Here is a 15,398-nt window from a genome sequence, read left to right on the forward strand (position 1 = left end):
TAAACTAGCTCCAAAAAAAAAAAAAAAACATTTTTTTCAACAGGGATGGTTTTTTGGTTTTATTTGTAGTAAAACCATGGTTAATTTTCGTAAGGGTTAGTGAGTATAATAGTGTAAGTAATATAGACAGTGTAGTAGGTGCACAAAAGAGTAGACAGAGAGAAGAAAAGTGGTGAAAATTTGCCTGTTTATACTCGTTCACTGAACGATTTAGCCTACAGTCACTTGAATAAAGTATCTACATTTAAATTACATTACATCTCTGAGTAAGACTATTACTGTTTCAGTTAATTGTGTTTGTAGAGAAACATCAGACCGACGCAACGAGGACATCTAGTGGGCGCGCGCGGTCACTGATTTTGCACAATTTGGCTTGTTTATAAGTGGGGTGACGTGATTGTATTGTGTGTTCTAGTGACGTGTAACGGAATGTCCAAACTTGCAAAAGAGATTCAATTGAACAAAGCTTCCTTGGATTTGAAGGCCATCACAGCGAGCACATTCATGCGAGCGGTGGGTGCGTGAGGGCATCACGTTGTTCATATTGAAGTCAGACGCGTTTCATTGGCCGCAGGACAGAGCTCTGGACGGGAGGGGCTTGGATCCGGATCGCATAGTAATATCTCATTCATAAATTACACAGGACGCTAAAGTAGAGCACTACTGTCTGCTGAGGGAAACCGGCCAGTATTGGAACAATGCACTCGATAAGGTAAGCAATGCTGGTGTCATGAATGAGTCTACTGCAACTTTTCTTTTCTTTTCTTTTTTTGGATCCAACAATTTTCAACTTATTGTGTTAAAAATATGCTAATATATCACTCTCAAATGCCAATTAATATACTAAATTTCTTTAAATACTTTACCATATAGGCCTACTATCAAATTTGGGATTACACAGGCTGATCTAATTTAAATATGGGGAGAATGGGGCTAATTGTCACAAGGGTAAGTAGTCATAGGGCTGTATCTCAGTCAGCAACTGAGGTTTTGAGTCATAAATCCAATTACTTAAGTGTGTTTTGACAGCGAGTTTGTATGTTGGTTAAACAACTTCCAAAACCCTCTTAAACTGAATTAAATTTGAGATGTATACAATTTATTTATTGGTCACAACAATATGGTAGCCTGTGTTTGAATCTGTGTTTTTTTTAATTAAAGTTTTTAACTAGCAGTCTAATTTGAGAAACTTACAATAAAATAGTGTGGCAATGCGCCTCACAATTGGGTTTACTTAATTGCATCTTCATTGCTGAGCAATAACAATGAAAATGTACAGTACTTTTTGTAGACTGTATGTAAATCAGCTGTAGTTTTGTGCATCTTTAAAAAAATCATTGACATAATTACTATGTATATAGATGTAGACATGCATTTGTAGCTGCAGTAAAGCAATACAACCTTTTACCACTCACTAAACTTACATATTCAGAACACATGTTTGGGGGGAGAGCGTGGGAAAGAGAAGCCATTCACCTTATTAGAAGTCAGGGTACCAACAGAATGATTTTGAAACTGATAGGCCAATTTCAAGGTTAAAAACACACATACTGTTGCTTTAAAGCTTGAGGAATGGTCACGGACAGTGAGAGAGATTTACGTGATGAGAAAGATAGACTAATATACATTTTTGGACTCCAAATGAGTCAGTTTACTGAGAAATGGAAACCTTTAACGAAGGGTTTGGGCGAGATTTTGGGGCAGTGTTTTTGAGCATACTGTACAATTGATTTCAAATAGACTGGCTGGTTAATACTTTGTCTTCCTTTGTGTGTTAAAGGACTGTTAACAACACTGTTGTTCTTTATGTATTGCTTTTGTTGTTGTCAATGTCGTTTAATTTTTTCATGTATCTATTTTTATTTATTTTTTCTCTTCTTGTGCAGTAAAATCCTATTTTTTTCTCATGAACAAAACTAAAATGTTTATCATAAACAATGTACATACTTTGCAAGAAAGAGTCCCCCCCCCCCCCATCTCAGAACGGAGTTACAAGGAAAAAATTCCTGAGTTATAAATATAAAAAAAGCTATAAATTCAGAAATGTGAGACAAAAGCCTGAACATTTTTAATGATACCGTGGCAGAAACAAGCTTCCATATGTGACATATGTGTACTACTTCACAATCCACCAAAAATGTTTTCATTACATTGTATAAACATTTGTTCTGTAATCAATTCCAGAAATTTCTTCTGTGGTGAGTGGAGCTCTTCTGTACGTCTTGATGACAAAACAGTCATAATCACAGGAGCTAATACAGGCATTGGCAAGGAGACAGTGAGAGACCTTGCAAAAAGAGGTAAGAAACTAGCAAATGTTATGTCTCAACATGGTCTTTACCTTAAAAGGAAAACGCTCTGAATGATCTGATTTGTTCCTTTTACTGCACATGCTGTGAACAGCATCTACTGCCAACCTGTTATGGGACAAAACCATGCCATGTGTGATGCCACTCTAATTAGAAGAGGGTATAGAGAGGTTAGCTGGAATAATTGAAATCTATCACATCATATTGGCACTATTGTTACAGTTGATAGCTTTATTTTGGATGCATATTCATTGCAGTTTGTTCTTTTTAATATTGCATAAAATCATCATAATCTGGGCCACAAATAACAAATGCAAGGGTAAATCATACCCATTGTCCTAATGTCAAATGTGATGCAATCAAAACAACAAATAATTCATTTTATAAGACCGACAGGGTCTTGGAAGCTTTGAATGCATGCTGATAAATAAACGACAGGATTACAATACTATCTGCCAAAGAGATGTAAAACTGTACACTTTCCCACATGGACCCGCTGAATTCCAACAAAGAAACTCTGACGCTTGCCAGCCAAATTGCTCTGAATAGTATAATAGACGTTCTGCACAGTAATTACCAGGCAAACAGCTATTGTGTTAGCTCATCAGCCTTACATCCTAGTTTAGCACCAAATTAATTATTATGCAAGGACATTTCACAGCAAGGACATTTGCTGGAGTATGTAAACACAGTCATTTCAGATCCATGATGGATATCTGCTCTGTTTCGTGTGAAATCTTCCATGACTGTTTGCACATTAATATCAGCTTCTCTATGTGATGTCCTCAGGGGCTCGAGTCATCATGGCCTGTCGAGATCTGGAAAAAGCAGAGGCAGCCAGAAATGAATTAATAGAGGATTCTGGAAACCAAAACATTGTGGCGAACAAACTTGATTTATCAGATACCAAATCCATCAGAGCTTTTGCAGAACTCATAAACAAGGGTATGTAAGACTTTGATTTAAACACATAATATATCTAAACAATTTTAAAATACTAGTATTAATAGATTATTATATAATATCAATTTGTATTATGGGTCTTTATACTTTTGTGTGTGTGTGTGTTTTTAGAGGAAAAGCAAGTCAACATCCTGATCAACAATGCTGGAATCATGATGTGCCCATATTCAAAAACTGCAGATGGCTTTGAGATGCAGTTTGGTGTAAACCATTTAGGCAATGTTACTTTATATTTTACAATATGAAAGAATGTGTTTACATGCATACACTATTTACATTATGAGGGCGAATATTATTTATTGTATTTCAGGGAGTTTGACCATGGTCATGAACCACAATTGCATCAGTATTATTATTTTTTTTGATGTTTTTGAAAGAAGTCTTACCAAGTCTGCATTTATTTGATTTAAAAATACAGTAAAAACAGTAATATTGTGAAAGTGTTTGCTAATTTAATATATAATTTAATAAATGTACTGTATTCCTGCAGTGACAAAGCCACATTTTCAGCAGACATTACTCCAGTCTGTAGTGTTAACAAATATTTCTTATTATAATAAATGTTGAATTACAGTTTTATTTATATAGTTAGTTGTCACATACAGTGTATAGTTAGAATGGACATCTTTAAATGTCTTAAAAGTCTATTTTGATCAGTTTAATGAATCTGTTATGAATAGCTGAGTAAAAATATAAATTTTGTTTAAAGAAAGAAATTAGGCTACTGACTTTCAAAATTTTGAAAGGTAGTGAAAGTATGCATATCTGCGCATACTGCATCCAAATATCTATTTCTATTTTAACATCAAAAACCGAGGCAATTTTACAAATAAAAAACAATTTCAAGTTATTATTAACTATAATTTATGTGACCCTGGACCACAAAACCAGTCTTAAATCGCTGGAGTATATTTGTAACAATAGCCAAAAATACATAGTATGGGTCAAAATTATCAATTTTTCTTTTATGCCAAAAATCATTAGGACATTAAGTAAAGATCATGTTCCATGAAGATATTTAGTGAATTTCCTACCGTAAATATATAAAAACTTTTGATCAGTAATATGCATTGCTAATAACTTCATTTAGATAACTTTAAAGGTGATTTTCTCAGTATTTAGATTTTTTTGCACCCTCAGATTCCAGATTTTCAAATAGTTGTATCTCAGCCAAATATCGTTCAGTCCTAACAAATGGAAAGCTTATTTATTCATCTTTTCAGATGATGTAGAAAACTCAATTTTGAAAAATTGACACTTATGACTGGTTTTGTGGTCCAGGGTCACTTATCAGCATTTTGTTTTGAACACTTATTATGATCCAAGAAGAATTAAGACTCTCTGTGAAATTAGATTTCCTTCCTAATCAATACTTGGTCTGACCAGTAAACCAGTAAAGTAATTTGATGCAAAAAAGTGACCTCTTTCAAATTAAGCTCAAATTGTGTTTGGTTATAAACTAATCCTATGTATAAGGCAACATTGTTTCAAACAGGAGGTCTCAGACTTCCTACCAATGTAAAGTAGTGACCCTCTAAATAGACAGCTCATGCTGTTTAATCGTTTATCAGCTGGATTTGACTTCCTGTCGGAACCTAAACACTCATGTATAGTATACATCCTTTCCACATACATCCACTTCCATGCATTTATTGAGTAATAGACAAATAAGGCACAGGGGCATCAACAGGACATAAGAGACAATGAAAAGACAAACAACCCCTGACTATTTTTATCTTCTCCAATCCACCAACAGGTCATTTTCTGCTCACCTACCTTCTGCTTGACCTCCTAAAGAAATCAGCCCCCTCCAGGATCATCAACGTGGCTTCTGTAGCCCATACATGGGGCAGCATCCATCTGGATGACATAAACAGCGAGAAGGGTTACTCTCCACGGAGGGCTTACGGCCAGAGCAAACTAGCTAACATCCTCTGCACACGCTCCTTGGCTAAAAGACTGCAGGGTATGTGACCTTCAAACATGATCCTTAAGAACACAAACTAATATCGTGTTTGTCTTCTCTCTCCTGAACTCTGCTTGATTTGGTATTCATGAGAGTACAACGTGACATTAAATGCAATCTTTTCCCCTGTCAGACTGCATAAACGCAATCAAAGCCAGGACACACAGTGGCAGAGGTGGTCACAACTGATCTTTGTGTTTGTCTCAGACTGTTTCCTTTAGGATGCAGGACTGTCCTAAGCATGTGGAGAATGTCCTGTTTTCATTCATGTGACAATTCAAACTCAAAATATAATAACAGATGACACTGTGATCTGTTCAGAAGGGCCACAGAGGGATTGCACAGCAGACATTGTGCATGAAATTCATATTTACACCAGTAATTCTAGAAAAAAAGTAATTCTTTAATAGCTTCATAGTAAAGAATATAACAAAATAATACTGTCTTAATCTATTTGAATCTACTACATGCCTTCTGTCATCTGATTATATATATATATATATATATATATATATATATATATATATATATATATATTCTCTATATATATATATTCTCCCAGAGTATGAGCTCCATCAAATGAGTCATAAAAGCCTGATGCATCAGATATGATACTAACATTTATTTCTCAGTTATCATTATATTGCATTGCATTATATGTTTTGCTACAGACACCTGACATGTATATGCATTTTATGTAATTAGTCTGCTATACTGTTATAAAGAGCTTACTGACACGATTTACATTTGATTTGCATATTGCTCAGTTTGGGCCTCTGAATAACATTTAAGGTGTTCTTCCTCCCAGATTATGAGCTCCATATTTTCCTATATCATACAATATGAGCCATAAAAGCCTGATTATATCAAGTATGATACTAAAAAACACCTAAAATGAATGAATGAATCTGTTGTTTCAGTGAAGCAAAAACAGCTTGTTATACAAAAAATGTCCAAAAATACCATGATCTGCCCATTATTTTTTCTTTGAAAAGGTACTATGTCTTTCTAGATTATATACTGTGGCAATATCATGTTTTTGAACATGTATTATTTAATGTAGTTTAGCATGTTAAAACCATGGTACATTAATTATTATAATTTGTCACCATCACTTACCATTGTACCGCCACAACACTTTTTATAAGGGAAATTCCAAGGTAAACTAATGAAGGTTTGAATTCAGATTAATAGATTTATTTCTATTAAAACAATTCTGTTCCTAATCATGGCAGTACAAAAAAGAAAATACTTATTACAACTGTTTTAATCATTTGTTCACTTGTGTGTCATCTGCTAGCTCTGATAGTGAAATATGGTGATGGTTGTAATTGTAGGCAGTGGTGTGACTGTGTACTCCCTCCATCCTGGTGTGGTGCAGTCAGAGCTGTTTAGGAACCTCAGCAAGCCTGTGCAGATAGCAGTCAAGGTCTTCAGCCCCTTCACCAAGACCACTGTTCAGGGGGCCCAGACCACCATCTACTGCTCTGTGGAGCCCAAGCTGGACAACGAGAGTGGAGGATATTACAGGTACAGAACAATTATTTCAATAGAATTCTTGTCCACCTGTCCACCATTTTAATTTTTATGATTTTTTTATTCATATTTCATTCAATTAATTTTTATAAAATGTGTTAAACATGCAATATAGAAGTGATTCTAGTCATATTAATGCTCATTAAGACAATGTCATTCATAAGCCTGAGAATCTGCTTTGTTTCCAGCGACTGTGCTCCAGCACAGTGTTCAAGAGAAGCTTTAGATGATGAAATGGCTCAGAAACTCTGGGAGCTCAGCTGTCAGATGCTTGGCATTACTTGGGACTGATGGAGCAATCCTCTCAGTGACACTGTTATAAAAGTGGAATGAAAGCTTTTGGACTAATGTCATAGATAATGGAAACTGTAGTGTTCATACAATGCATGAATGAATGCACTATGTTTTATATTGTACATTGAATACTCTTTTTAATACCCTTGGCTATTCTGTTATAATTTCAATAGATGTAATGAACTGCTATGAATTTAAAAGTATTTTGGTCTATTAAATGTTTTATCTTTTATTTGCATTTGTTTCTTTTTGCTGATGAGCTGCTGTAATATCCACAGTTAATGAACTAAGCAGAACTGCTAATCTGAAGCTTGTTTACACAGGATGTTTGCCTTCATGCTAGCAAATAAAATGATGGAGCCCCCAAGGAGACACGGTGATGGAAAAAACAAATAGGGGCCTAGATGTAAGGGAAAATTGTATTTCAATGCGTTTTCGCTTTTTCTCGCAAAAGTATTTAAAATAAAATAAAATTAGATGGGACAAAAAATGTCAATGATTTTGCGTTATCTCACAAAAATGTTGCGTTTCCCCATGAAACTTTGTGTTCTCTCGCAAAACTTTTAGAAAAACTATATTTTGCAAACTATATAACACGATTTCACAGGAGAATGCAAAGGTTTTGGGGGCTCACAAGTAAAGGGACGATAGATAAAATATAAGATGATCATGAAAAAATATTTTGGCTCGAAAAACATTTGCGTTCTTCTAGAAACTTTGCGTTCACTCGTAAAACTTTAAGTTTGCTCACAAAACTTTTGTGTTCACCGGGAAACTTTGTATTTTGCAAGCGAACATAAAGCTATGATTCACGAGTTCGCCTACCCATCTATTCTTGATGGTTAAAGTCGGCATGAAATCAAAATCGAAACTTCTTATTTTTTAATGGAATACTGTTGTGTTTATTATAAATAATTTATCTGTGCACTTCATTTAAAAAAAAAAAAAAATGAATGTACCCTCGTGATCTTTAATTAAAAACATTAACCTCCCCTCCCCCTCAAAACGACTCATCTTCTCTTCCGGTCACGAGCTATGGCGTAAGGGCGGAGCTAGTGGTGTAAGGGGTAAACGCTGGGATAAACGACAGGGAGAAAAGCTTAAGCTGATGCTTCACTTTATAGAAATCAATACATTGACCAGTGCTCATGCGAGCCATGGGGCATGTTGAGGCATGTTTTGTTCGTCCTCCTCAATAAATAAAAAAATTCTTCATACTGAGGTGTCGGCAGTGAATCAAGTGGAGAGAAATCCACTGAGAAATCCAAGTGAAAGTGACGTGACATGGCCAAGTCACAGAATTTGATTTATCCCATCCAAAGTGCACACACACACAGCAGTGAACACACACCCGGAGCAGCCAATGCTGCGGTGCCAGGGGAGCAGTTGGGGGTTCAGTACCTTGCTCAAGAGCACCTCAGTCGTGGTATTTGAGAACCGAACCTTTGGGTTACGAGTCCAACTCTCTAACCATTAGGCCACGACTCAAAGTCAAGAAATCAAGTCCCGCCCTCTCATTTCAGATGCTGTTTCACTTGGATAGACGTCACAGTAGAGAAAAAAAGACAATCGCTACATCCGTTTCATGCCGACTTTAATGGTAAACGAACTTGGCTTGCTGTCCTTAATAGAGGCTCGATTTCAACCCCCCATTGCGGTACTACCTAGAGCACTGGTCTCAAACTCGATTCCTGGAGGGCCACAGCTCTGCATAGTTTAGCTCCAGCCCTAATCAAGCACACTTGATCCAGCTAATCAAGCTCTTCAGGATTACAAGCAGGTGTGAGTTGGAGCTGTTTGGAGCTAAACTCTGCAGAGCTGCGGCCCTCCAGGAATTGAGTTTGAGACCTCTAACCTAGAGGTAGAAAAACAGAAATACAGAAATAGAGGAGGCGCTGGGGAGGTGGAGGCATGCCGGAAGAATTGACGCTGTGATGATGCAATGAGAGCTGCTTATATAGGCTCGTAATGACGATTGACAGGACTGAATGATTAGGCTCCTCTCGAACCTACATTTGGAACTTCTTTTTTTTTTTCTCCATCTCCACATCCTCTTAGGAGCTTTGTAAAATTAAACCTCGCTTAAGTGTAAGCATAAGTGAAAGATTATACAAAAGCACATTAAATGCCTCGTTGTATGTTTGGATAAACTGTTTGAAATGCTTAAACTAGGATCCATGTAATAATCCTCACAGATAGAGATAGTTTACACAACTAATGATGATGATGTGGACAAGTCGTATCGCGCGCTAAACTCCAGTCGCTAGATGGCAGTGAGCACGTCCGCTGTGCGCATGAGTTGGGAGCGAGCGCGCATGCGTCACTCTTAACGCTGCGTCAGTCTTTCGGCAGTTAAAGCTACGTGGCTTTACACACAGCGGAGTCAGTTTGTTGCTTGCTGCTCAGCCACTGCTTCGTCCTTTGATTTGTTAACACAGGTAAGCTTCTTTTCGTCGACTTTGCGTGTTTAGTAGTCTTTATTGTTATAACGTAAATAATGCCGTTTTAAAATAAGGTTATAATACGGTTCTGTGTCTTACCGAGGACGTGTCTGCTGTGATCGGTGTGTTTCGGCGTAAACACTGTTCCTGACTGATCAGATACGACCACTTTCTTAGTCTGAGTCAAAAATACTTCACATTTAGATGCTTATGTTCAATTATCAATTTAGAAATGATTATCAAAATCCTTTGTAAGTGTTTTTATTTAGTGTAAAGTGCGCAGTATGCTGGCTAACAGTGCTAGTTAGCCAATCTGTAGATTAACGTTAAATTAGTCATTGGCCACTAAAGATTTGTAGCTGGTTAACAAAGGTGTGGGTTTAACAACTGGCACCTTTTGAGAATGAATATATATATATATATATATATATATATATATATATATATATATATATATATATATATATATATATATATATATATATTATTTTTTTTAAACTAGCTTTTCAGTAGATGGGGTTGTTGTGGTTAGGGTTGGAGGGTATCTGGTTCTAATAAATTCATTCGTGGCGAAACCTGTATAAAGTATGTAACTGGTTTCTGTGAAATGTTCTTTCCTGTGAGATGTTGATGTAGTGATGCAGAGGTCTGGTTGTGATTCATGTTCTGTTCTCCGATGAGGATGTTTAGTGTTTGTAGTTCACATTTGGGAGTTAAAATGTTCTGTTCTGTCTCCAGCCTCACATCAGGATGGATCAGGTTATGCAGTTTGTGGAGCCCAGCAGGCAGTTCGTCAAGGACTCCATCAGACTCGTGAAAAGATGCACAAAACCAGACAGAAAAGGTACGTCCAGTCTTTTGTCGTTTTAATTGAAAGCATTGATAAGTGTAAAGAAACTTAAGGAATACTGATGCTAGAATTATATGTAAAAGTCTAAATTTTATGAAGTTCTCTTGAGCTGAATGCAGATAATGTAAGAGAAATTTAATAAATAGACAGCAGTTTCAGGGGCAAAATGGTGTGAAACAAGTAATGTTTGTAAAAGAGAATTTTTATTTCTTAACCTATTTTGGCTATTTTCAAAACAACTAAAGTAACAAACTGTTAATCTCTACTGCATCTGACCGTATACAGCGTTATATTTGTATTTGAGAATATTGAACATTGCATGTACTTGCGTCTTTCACATTTGATAAAATGGCTTCATTTTATTTCCTGCTCTCTAGAATTCCAAAAGATTGCAATGGCAACAGCAATTGGATTTGCTATCATGGGCTTCATTGGATTCTTTGTCAAACTCATCCACATCCCCATCAACAACATCATTGTGTAAGTAATCCACAAAAACACACAATTAACAGTGTATTTCAGTCTTTTATTGTAAGTAATGTGAAAAAAAGATTACATAAACATGTAATTTACCACTACAGTGCATTTAAAATAGTGCAAATTGCTTTTTGAACAGACATTGTTTCATTCAGTCTCTGATTTGATTTAGTCTTTGATCAAAGCTGGATTGTTTGTCTTTTGTTAACAGCGGTGGTTGAATCAGCAGCATTGTGAGGCCAAACAGACCTTCGGCTGCCTGAAACAGTGTTGGATGCTGGACTGAATGCGGAAATTTGTATAAATGTTTTTTGTGTTAACATTTTTATTTGGCTGTGTTAATAAATCAAAGGTTACACTACTCAGTGTCTTCATTAATAAAAGGCTGTTAGTGCTGAGGAAAAGGCACATTTTAAAGGCTTAGTGCTCTGTTCACAGTGCTTTAATTCCCATACTCCATAAAAGTGGCTTGTCGGTGGTGACCGTTACAGGTTTTCTGCCTTCGTTAGGGTCATTGTCCTCATAAGTGTTGGATGTGCTTACCAGCTGTCCAAAAGCCAATACTTGATTGTCTATAAAAAGGGGACAAAAGGTAATGAGTATTGTTTTATGGACATTCCAAACCATTAAAAAAGGAATCGATAGCATTACGTTACTTGCTCACCAATGGATCCTCTGCAGTTAATGGGTGCCGTCAGAATGACAGTTCAAACAGCTGATAAAAACATCATGGTAATGCACAAATAATTGATATTACTTAAGTTCATCAATTAATGCATTGTGAAATCAAAAATCACTTATGTAAGAAACAAATCCATTAAGAATCCATCTCCCAGCTGGAAGAAATCCGTTAAGTCCTTTATCGATTAAAATTGCTTCCTCTAGCAAAAAGCCTTATCTGAACCTGGAGAGAAATACACACAGATCAAACATCTTTTACAAGTGAAAAACAGTCAAAAAGTTTCTTGAACAAGTAGAAAACAAGCAAAAAAATGTCAATAACAAAAATAAACAAACGGCTGTTATCATCTGTTTGCACTCTAGTGCTGACGGCACCCATTCACTGCAGAGGATCCATGGTGAGCAAGTGATGTAATGTTACATTTCTCCAAATCTGTTCAGATGATGAAATCAACTGCATTTTAGATCGCCTGAGGGTGAATACATTTTCAAAAAAAAATTCATTTTTGGTTGACCTATTCCTTTAAGGTACTTCGTGATTGAGGATTTTCATGTATTTGAGGTGCAAAGAAGGGTGAGAAATGAAGGGGATAAGAAAAAAATGCCAACAAAGTGTCCAAGTAACCACTAAAAGCTGTGAATACACCGACTCCGCCTGCTGTAGTTTTAATTAAATTGGCCGCCCGAGGCTTCTCACCAAACCCGCCAGGGGTGCTTGTGGAAATGTTCTAATGAGTGAAGCGGGACAGAACATGCCCTCGCGTAACCTGGTGGGAACGACACTGTTTTCTCTGTCTCTGGCTCTCTCATTCAGTTTAACTGCTCACTGGAAACCCCGAGCAGCAGCAGTGCTGTAATCTGGGTGCCAGACAGAGTTCAGTGGCTCTCACTTCAATGGCCCCAGCCATCCAGCAACAAAAGCGTACATTTCTCTTGATCACTGAGCATGCTATTCCCTTCAGAGAGACCCAGGTGCCACTCAGAAAGGAGTTATACCTGTTAACTGGAATGTGACCAAATTAAGAATTTCACTGGTCCCTTATAACATCAGACACACTTGAGCGCAGCCATTTATGTGAGGCCACTGAAGTGGAGAAGAGAGTTTATTATTTAGAGCACCAGACTGGTTAACACTGTGGGTTTGTACTGTTCTGCAGCAGGTTTTCATGAGAAACTATTTAAACTCAAACTAAGATTAAAACTTGTTTTTCTAATCTTTAGTAAGATACTTTTCAGGTTAGTCTCTGCTGAACCTATACTGACCCCCAGTGGCGATTTTTTTTAATGCTAAAATCATGAGGATATTAGGTAAAGGTCATGTTCCATGAAGATATTTTGTAAATTTTCTATCGTAAACATCAAAACTTAATTTTTCATTAGTAATATGCATTGCTAAGAACATCGACATCATTTGGACAAATTTAAAGACGACTTTCTCAATATTTTTTTTACATTTTCAGATAGTTGTATATCAGCCATACATAAATGGAAAGCTTATTTATTCAGCTTTCAGATGATTTAAACTTTTAAAAAAATTGACCCTTGTTATGACTGGTTTTGTGGTCCAGGGTCACACACACACACACACACACACACACACAGAGAGAGAGAGAGAATACTAAACAGCAAAAACTGACTGAAAAATGACATTTAATAAAGTCTGAGCTGACATTCACAATGTATCCTAAACACAAACGTATTTAAACAAACTCAACCCATCAGAATTCATACCCAGAATCATTTAATTGTCTATGCTGAGGAAGACTTAATTTCAAGGAACAGTAAATACGCATAAAAACACGTGAAAATATATTTCCCCTAAAATATTATCCGGTCGAAGCAAGAGAAAACGAAGTAAACAAGGCAATACCCGACGCTAGATGAGCTGTTTTACTCTGAGGCTGCTGAATAGACTTCAAAGTCTGAAGAAATATCACCGGACTTCAAAGGCAGCTTGACAAGAGGAAAAACAAGCGGAGACGACTGACTTTCGTCTGTCACTAGCGATGAACTGCTCACAGTGGCCTCCTCCGGTTAATCACGCATGACACTCCGATAATTAAGTGAATTTCAAGCAAACAATAGGTGCAAAGATCGAAACATTGATAACCTTGACTAAACTTTGCAATTAACTTACTGCCCCCCGGTGGCTGATCTTTAACAGACGCATATTTAGTGAGTAAAGAAGAAATAGGTTTCATCAAACAGACCTAAAGCGGTGTCTGCTCTCATCTTGCAGTTCACGATTTGACCAGTGGTGGCGACAAAGCACTGTGAGATACGGTGCGTGTCGCGTCTGCGTTGATCATTTTCAGCAATACATGCAAGCTGGCCTCTTTCAAAATGCTGAAGATTAAACATTTAAGTATTATACACCCTTTCTTATGTTTCACCATAAATTTCAGCATTTTCAAACAGCAGTATCTGAAAGGCATATGGGATGTATTATTGTGTAAATAACCTGGATTAAAATTAAATGGATAAATAAATAAAAGTAAAAATAAATGATAAACTCACGTTTCCTAAATTATAATCTATATATTTATACAAATAAAATATTATTTATTAAAATATATCTATAATATATATACATAATATAAATTACATATTTATTAGGGCTGTCAAATAGTTTAATATAGATTAAAGTTTGTTTTTACATAATATATGTATCTGTACTGTGTATATCTATATGTATATATAAATACACACACACACACACACACATGTATATATTATGAAATATTTATATCTATATATATACACTGAACAAAATTATAAATGCAACACTTTTGTTTTTACCCCCATTTTTCTTGAGCTGAAATCAAAGATCTAAGACTTTTTCTATGTACACAAAAGGCCTATTCCTCTCAAATATTGTTCACAAATCTGTCTAAATCTGTGTTAGTGAGTACTTCTCCTTTGCCGAGATACTCCATCCGCCTCACAGGTGTGGTTTATCAAGATGCTGATTAGACAGCATGATTATTGCACAGGTGTGCCTTAGGCTGGCCACAATAAAAGGCCACTCTAAAATGTGCAGTTTTACTGTATTGGGGGGGGGGGTCCGAAAACCAGCCAGTGTCTGGTGTGACCACCATTTGCCTCACGCAGTGCAACACATCTCCTTCGCATACAGTTGATCAGGTTGTTGATTGTGGCCTGTGGAATGTTGGTCCACTCCTCTTCAATGGCTGTGCGAAGTTGCTGGATATTGGCAGGAACTGGAACACGCTGTTGTATACGCCGATCCAGAGCATCCCAAACATGCTCAATGGGTGACATGTCCGGTGAGTATGCTGGCCATGCAAGAACTGGGATGTTTTCAGCTTCCAGGAATTGTGTACAGATCCTTGCAACATGGGGCCGTGCATTATCATGCTGTAACATGAGGTGATGGTCATGGATGAATGACACAACAATGGGCCTCAGGATCTCGTCACGGTATCTCTGTGCCATCAATAAAATGTGCCACTCTAAAAACCTCTCCAAAGTGCCAGACGCCATTGAATGTGAGCATTTGCCCACTCAAGTTGGTTACGGTGACGAACTGCAGTCAGGTCGAGACCCCGATGAGGATGACGAGCATGCAGATGAGCTTCCCTGAGACGGTTTCTGACAGTTTGTGCAGAAATTCTTTGGTTATGCAAACCGATTGTTGCAGCAGCTGTCCGGGTGGCTGGTCTCAGACGATCTTGGAGGTGAAGATGCTGGATGTGGAGGTCCTGGGCTGGTGTGGTTACACGTGGTCTGCGGTTGTGAGGCCGGTTGGATGTACTGCCAAATTCTCTGAAACGCCTTTGGAGACGGCTTATGGTAGAGAAATGAACATTCAATTCACGGGCAACAGCTCTGGTGGACATTCCAATTGCACGCTCCCTCAA

General features: G+C 37.1%; 3 protein-coding genes across 8 annotated transcripts in view; 2 read left to right on the forward strand and 1 right to left on the reverse strand.

Annotated features, from left to right (window-relative positions):
* Window positions 1-576: 576 nt before the first annotated feature.
* zgc:112332 (uncharacterized protein LOC553712 homolog) lies at window positions 577-7,300 on the forward strand. The gene is made up of 7 exons (XM_058765327.1): window positions 577-712; window positions 2,185-2,300; window positions 3,099-3,254; window positions 3,384-3,488; window positions 5,029-5,238; window positions 6,576-6,768; window positions 6,963-7,300. Exons 1-7 carry the CDS (start codon window positions 699-701, stop codon window positions 7,063-7,065), a joined length of 897 nt encoding a protein of 298 aa, XP_058621310.1. The 5' UTR covers window positions 577-698; the 3' UTR covers window positions 7,066-7,300.
* Window positions 7,301-9,347: 2,047 nt separating this feature from the next.
* sec61g (SEC61 translocon subunit gamma) lies at window positions 9,348-11,197 on the forward strand. Its single transcript, XM_058765067.1, has 4 exons — window positions 9,348-9,506; window positions 10,248-10,353; window positions 10,737-10,839; window positions 11,048-11,197. Exons 2-4 carry the CDS (start codon window positions 10,260-10,262, stop codon window positions 11,055-11,057), a joined length of 207 nt encoding a protein of 68 aa, XP_058621050.1. The 5' UTR covers window positions 9,348-9,506; window positions 10,248-10,259; the 3' UTR covers window positions 11,058-11,197.
* A 71-nt stretch (window positions 11,198-11,268) lies between these two features.
* Window positions 11,269-15,398, reverse strand: part of tpk1 (thiamin pyrophosphokinase 1) — a 78,496-nt gene continuing 74,366 nt past the window's right edge. For all 6 annotated transcript variants that reach the window (XM_058765062.1, XM_058765063.1, XM_058765064.1 and 3 more), the window contains one exon: window positions 11,269-11,408. In XM_058765062.1, coding sequence (XP_058621045.1) covers window positions 11,269-11,408 — 140 coding nt within the window. The remainder of the gene's footprint in view (window positions 11,409-15,398) is intronic.

The sequence above is a fragment of the Onychostoma macrolepis genome, chromosome 24 (assembly GCF_012432095.1).
Source record: "Onychostoma macrolepis isolate SWU-2019 chromosome 24, ASM1243209v1, whole genome shotgun sequence".
In the NCBI taxonomy this organism is placed as follows: Eukaryota; Metazoa; Chordata; class Actinopteri; order Cypriniformes; family Cyprinidae; genus Onychostoma; species Onychostoma macrolepis.

Bases quoted from the DNA above. Each gene is read 5' to 3' on its own strand.
- zgc:112332 (XM_058765327.1), top strand. The intron at 2,301-3,098 runs GTAAGAAACTAG...TGATGTCCTCAG, and splicing joins GAGAGACCTTGCAAAAAGAG to GGGCTCGAGTCATCATGGCC. The intron at 3,489-5,028 runs GCAATGTTACTT...ATCCACCAACAG, and splicing joins GTTTGGTGTAAACCATTTAG to GTCATTTTCTGCTCACCTAC.
- sec61g (XM_058765067.1), top strand. From the start codon at position 10,260: ATGGATCAGGTTATGCAGTTTGTGGAGCCCAGCAGGCAGTTCGTCAAG. The intron at 10,354-10,736 runs GTACGTCCAGTC...CCTGCTCTCTAG, and splicing joins CACAAAACCAGACAGAAAAG to AATTCCAAAAGATTGCAATG.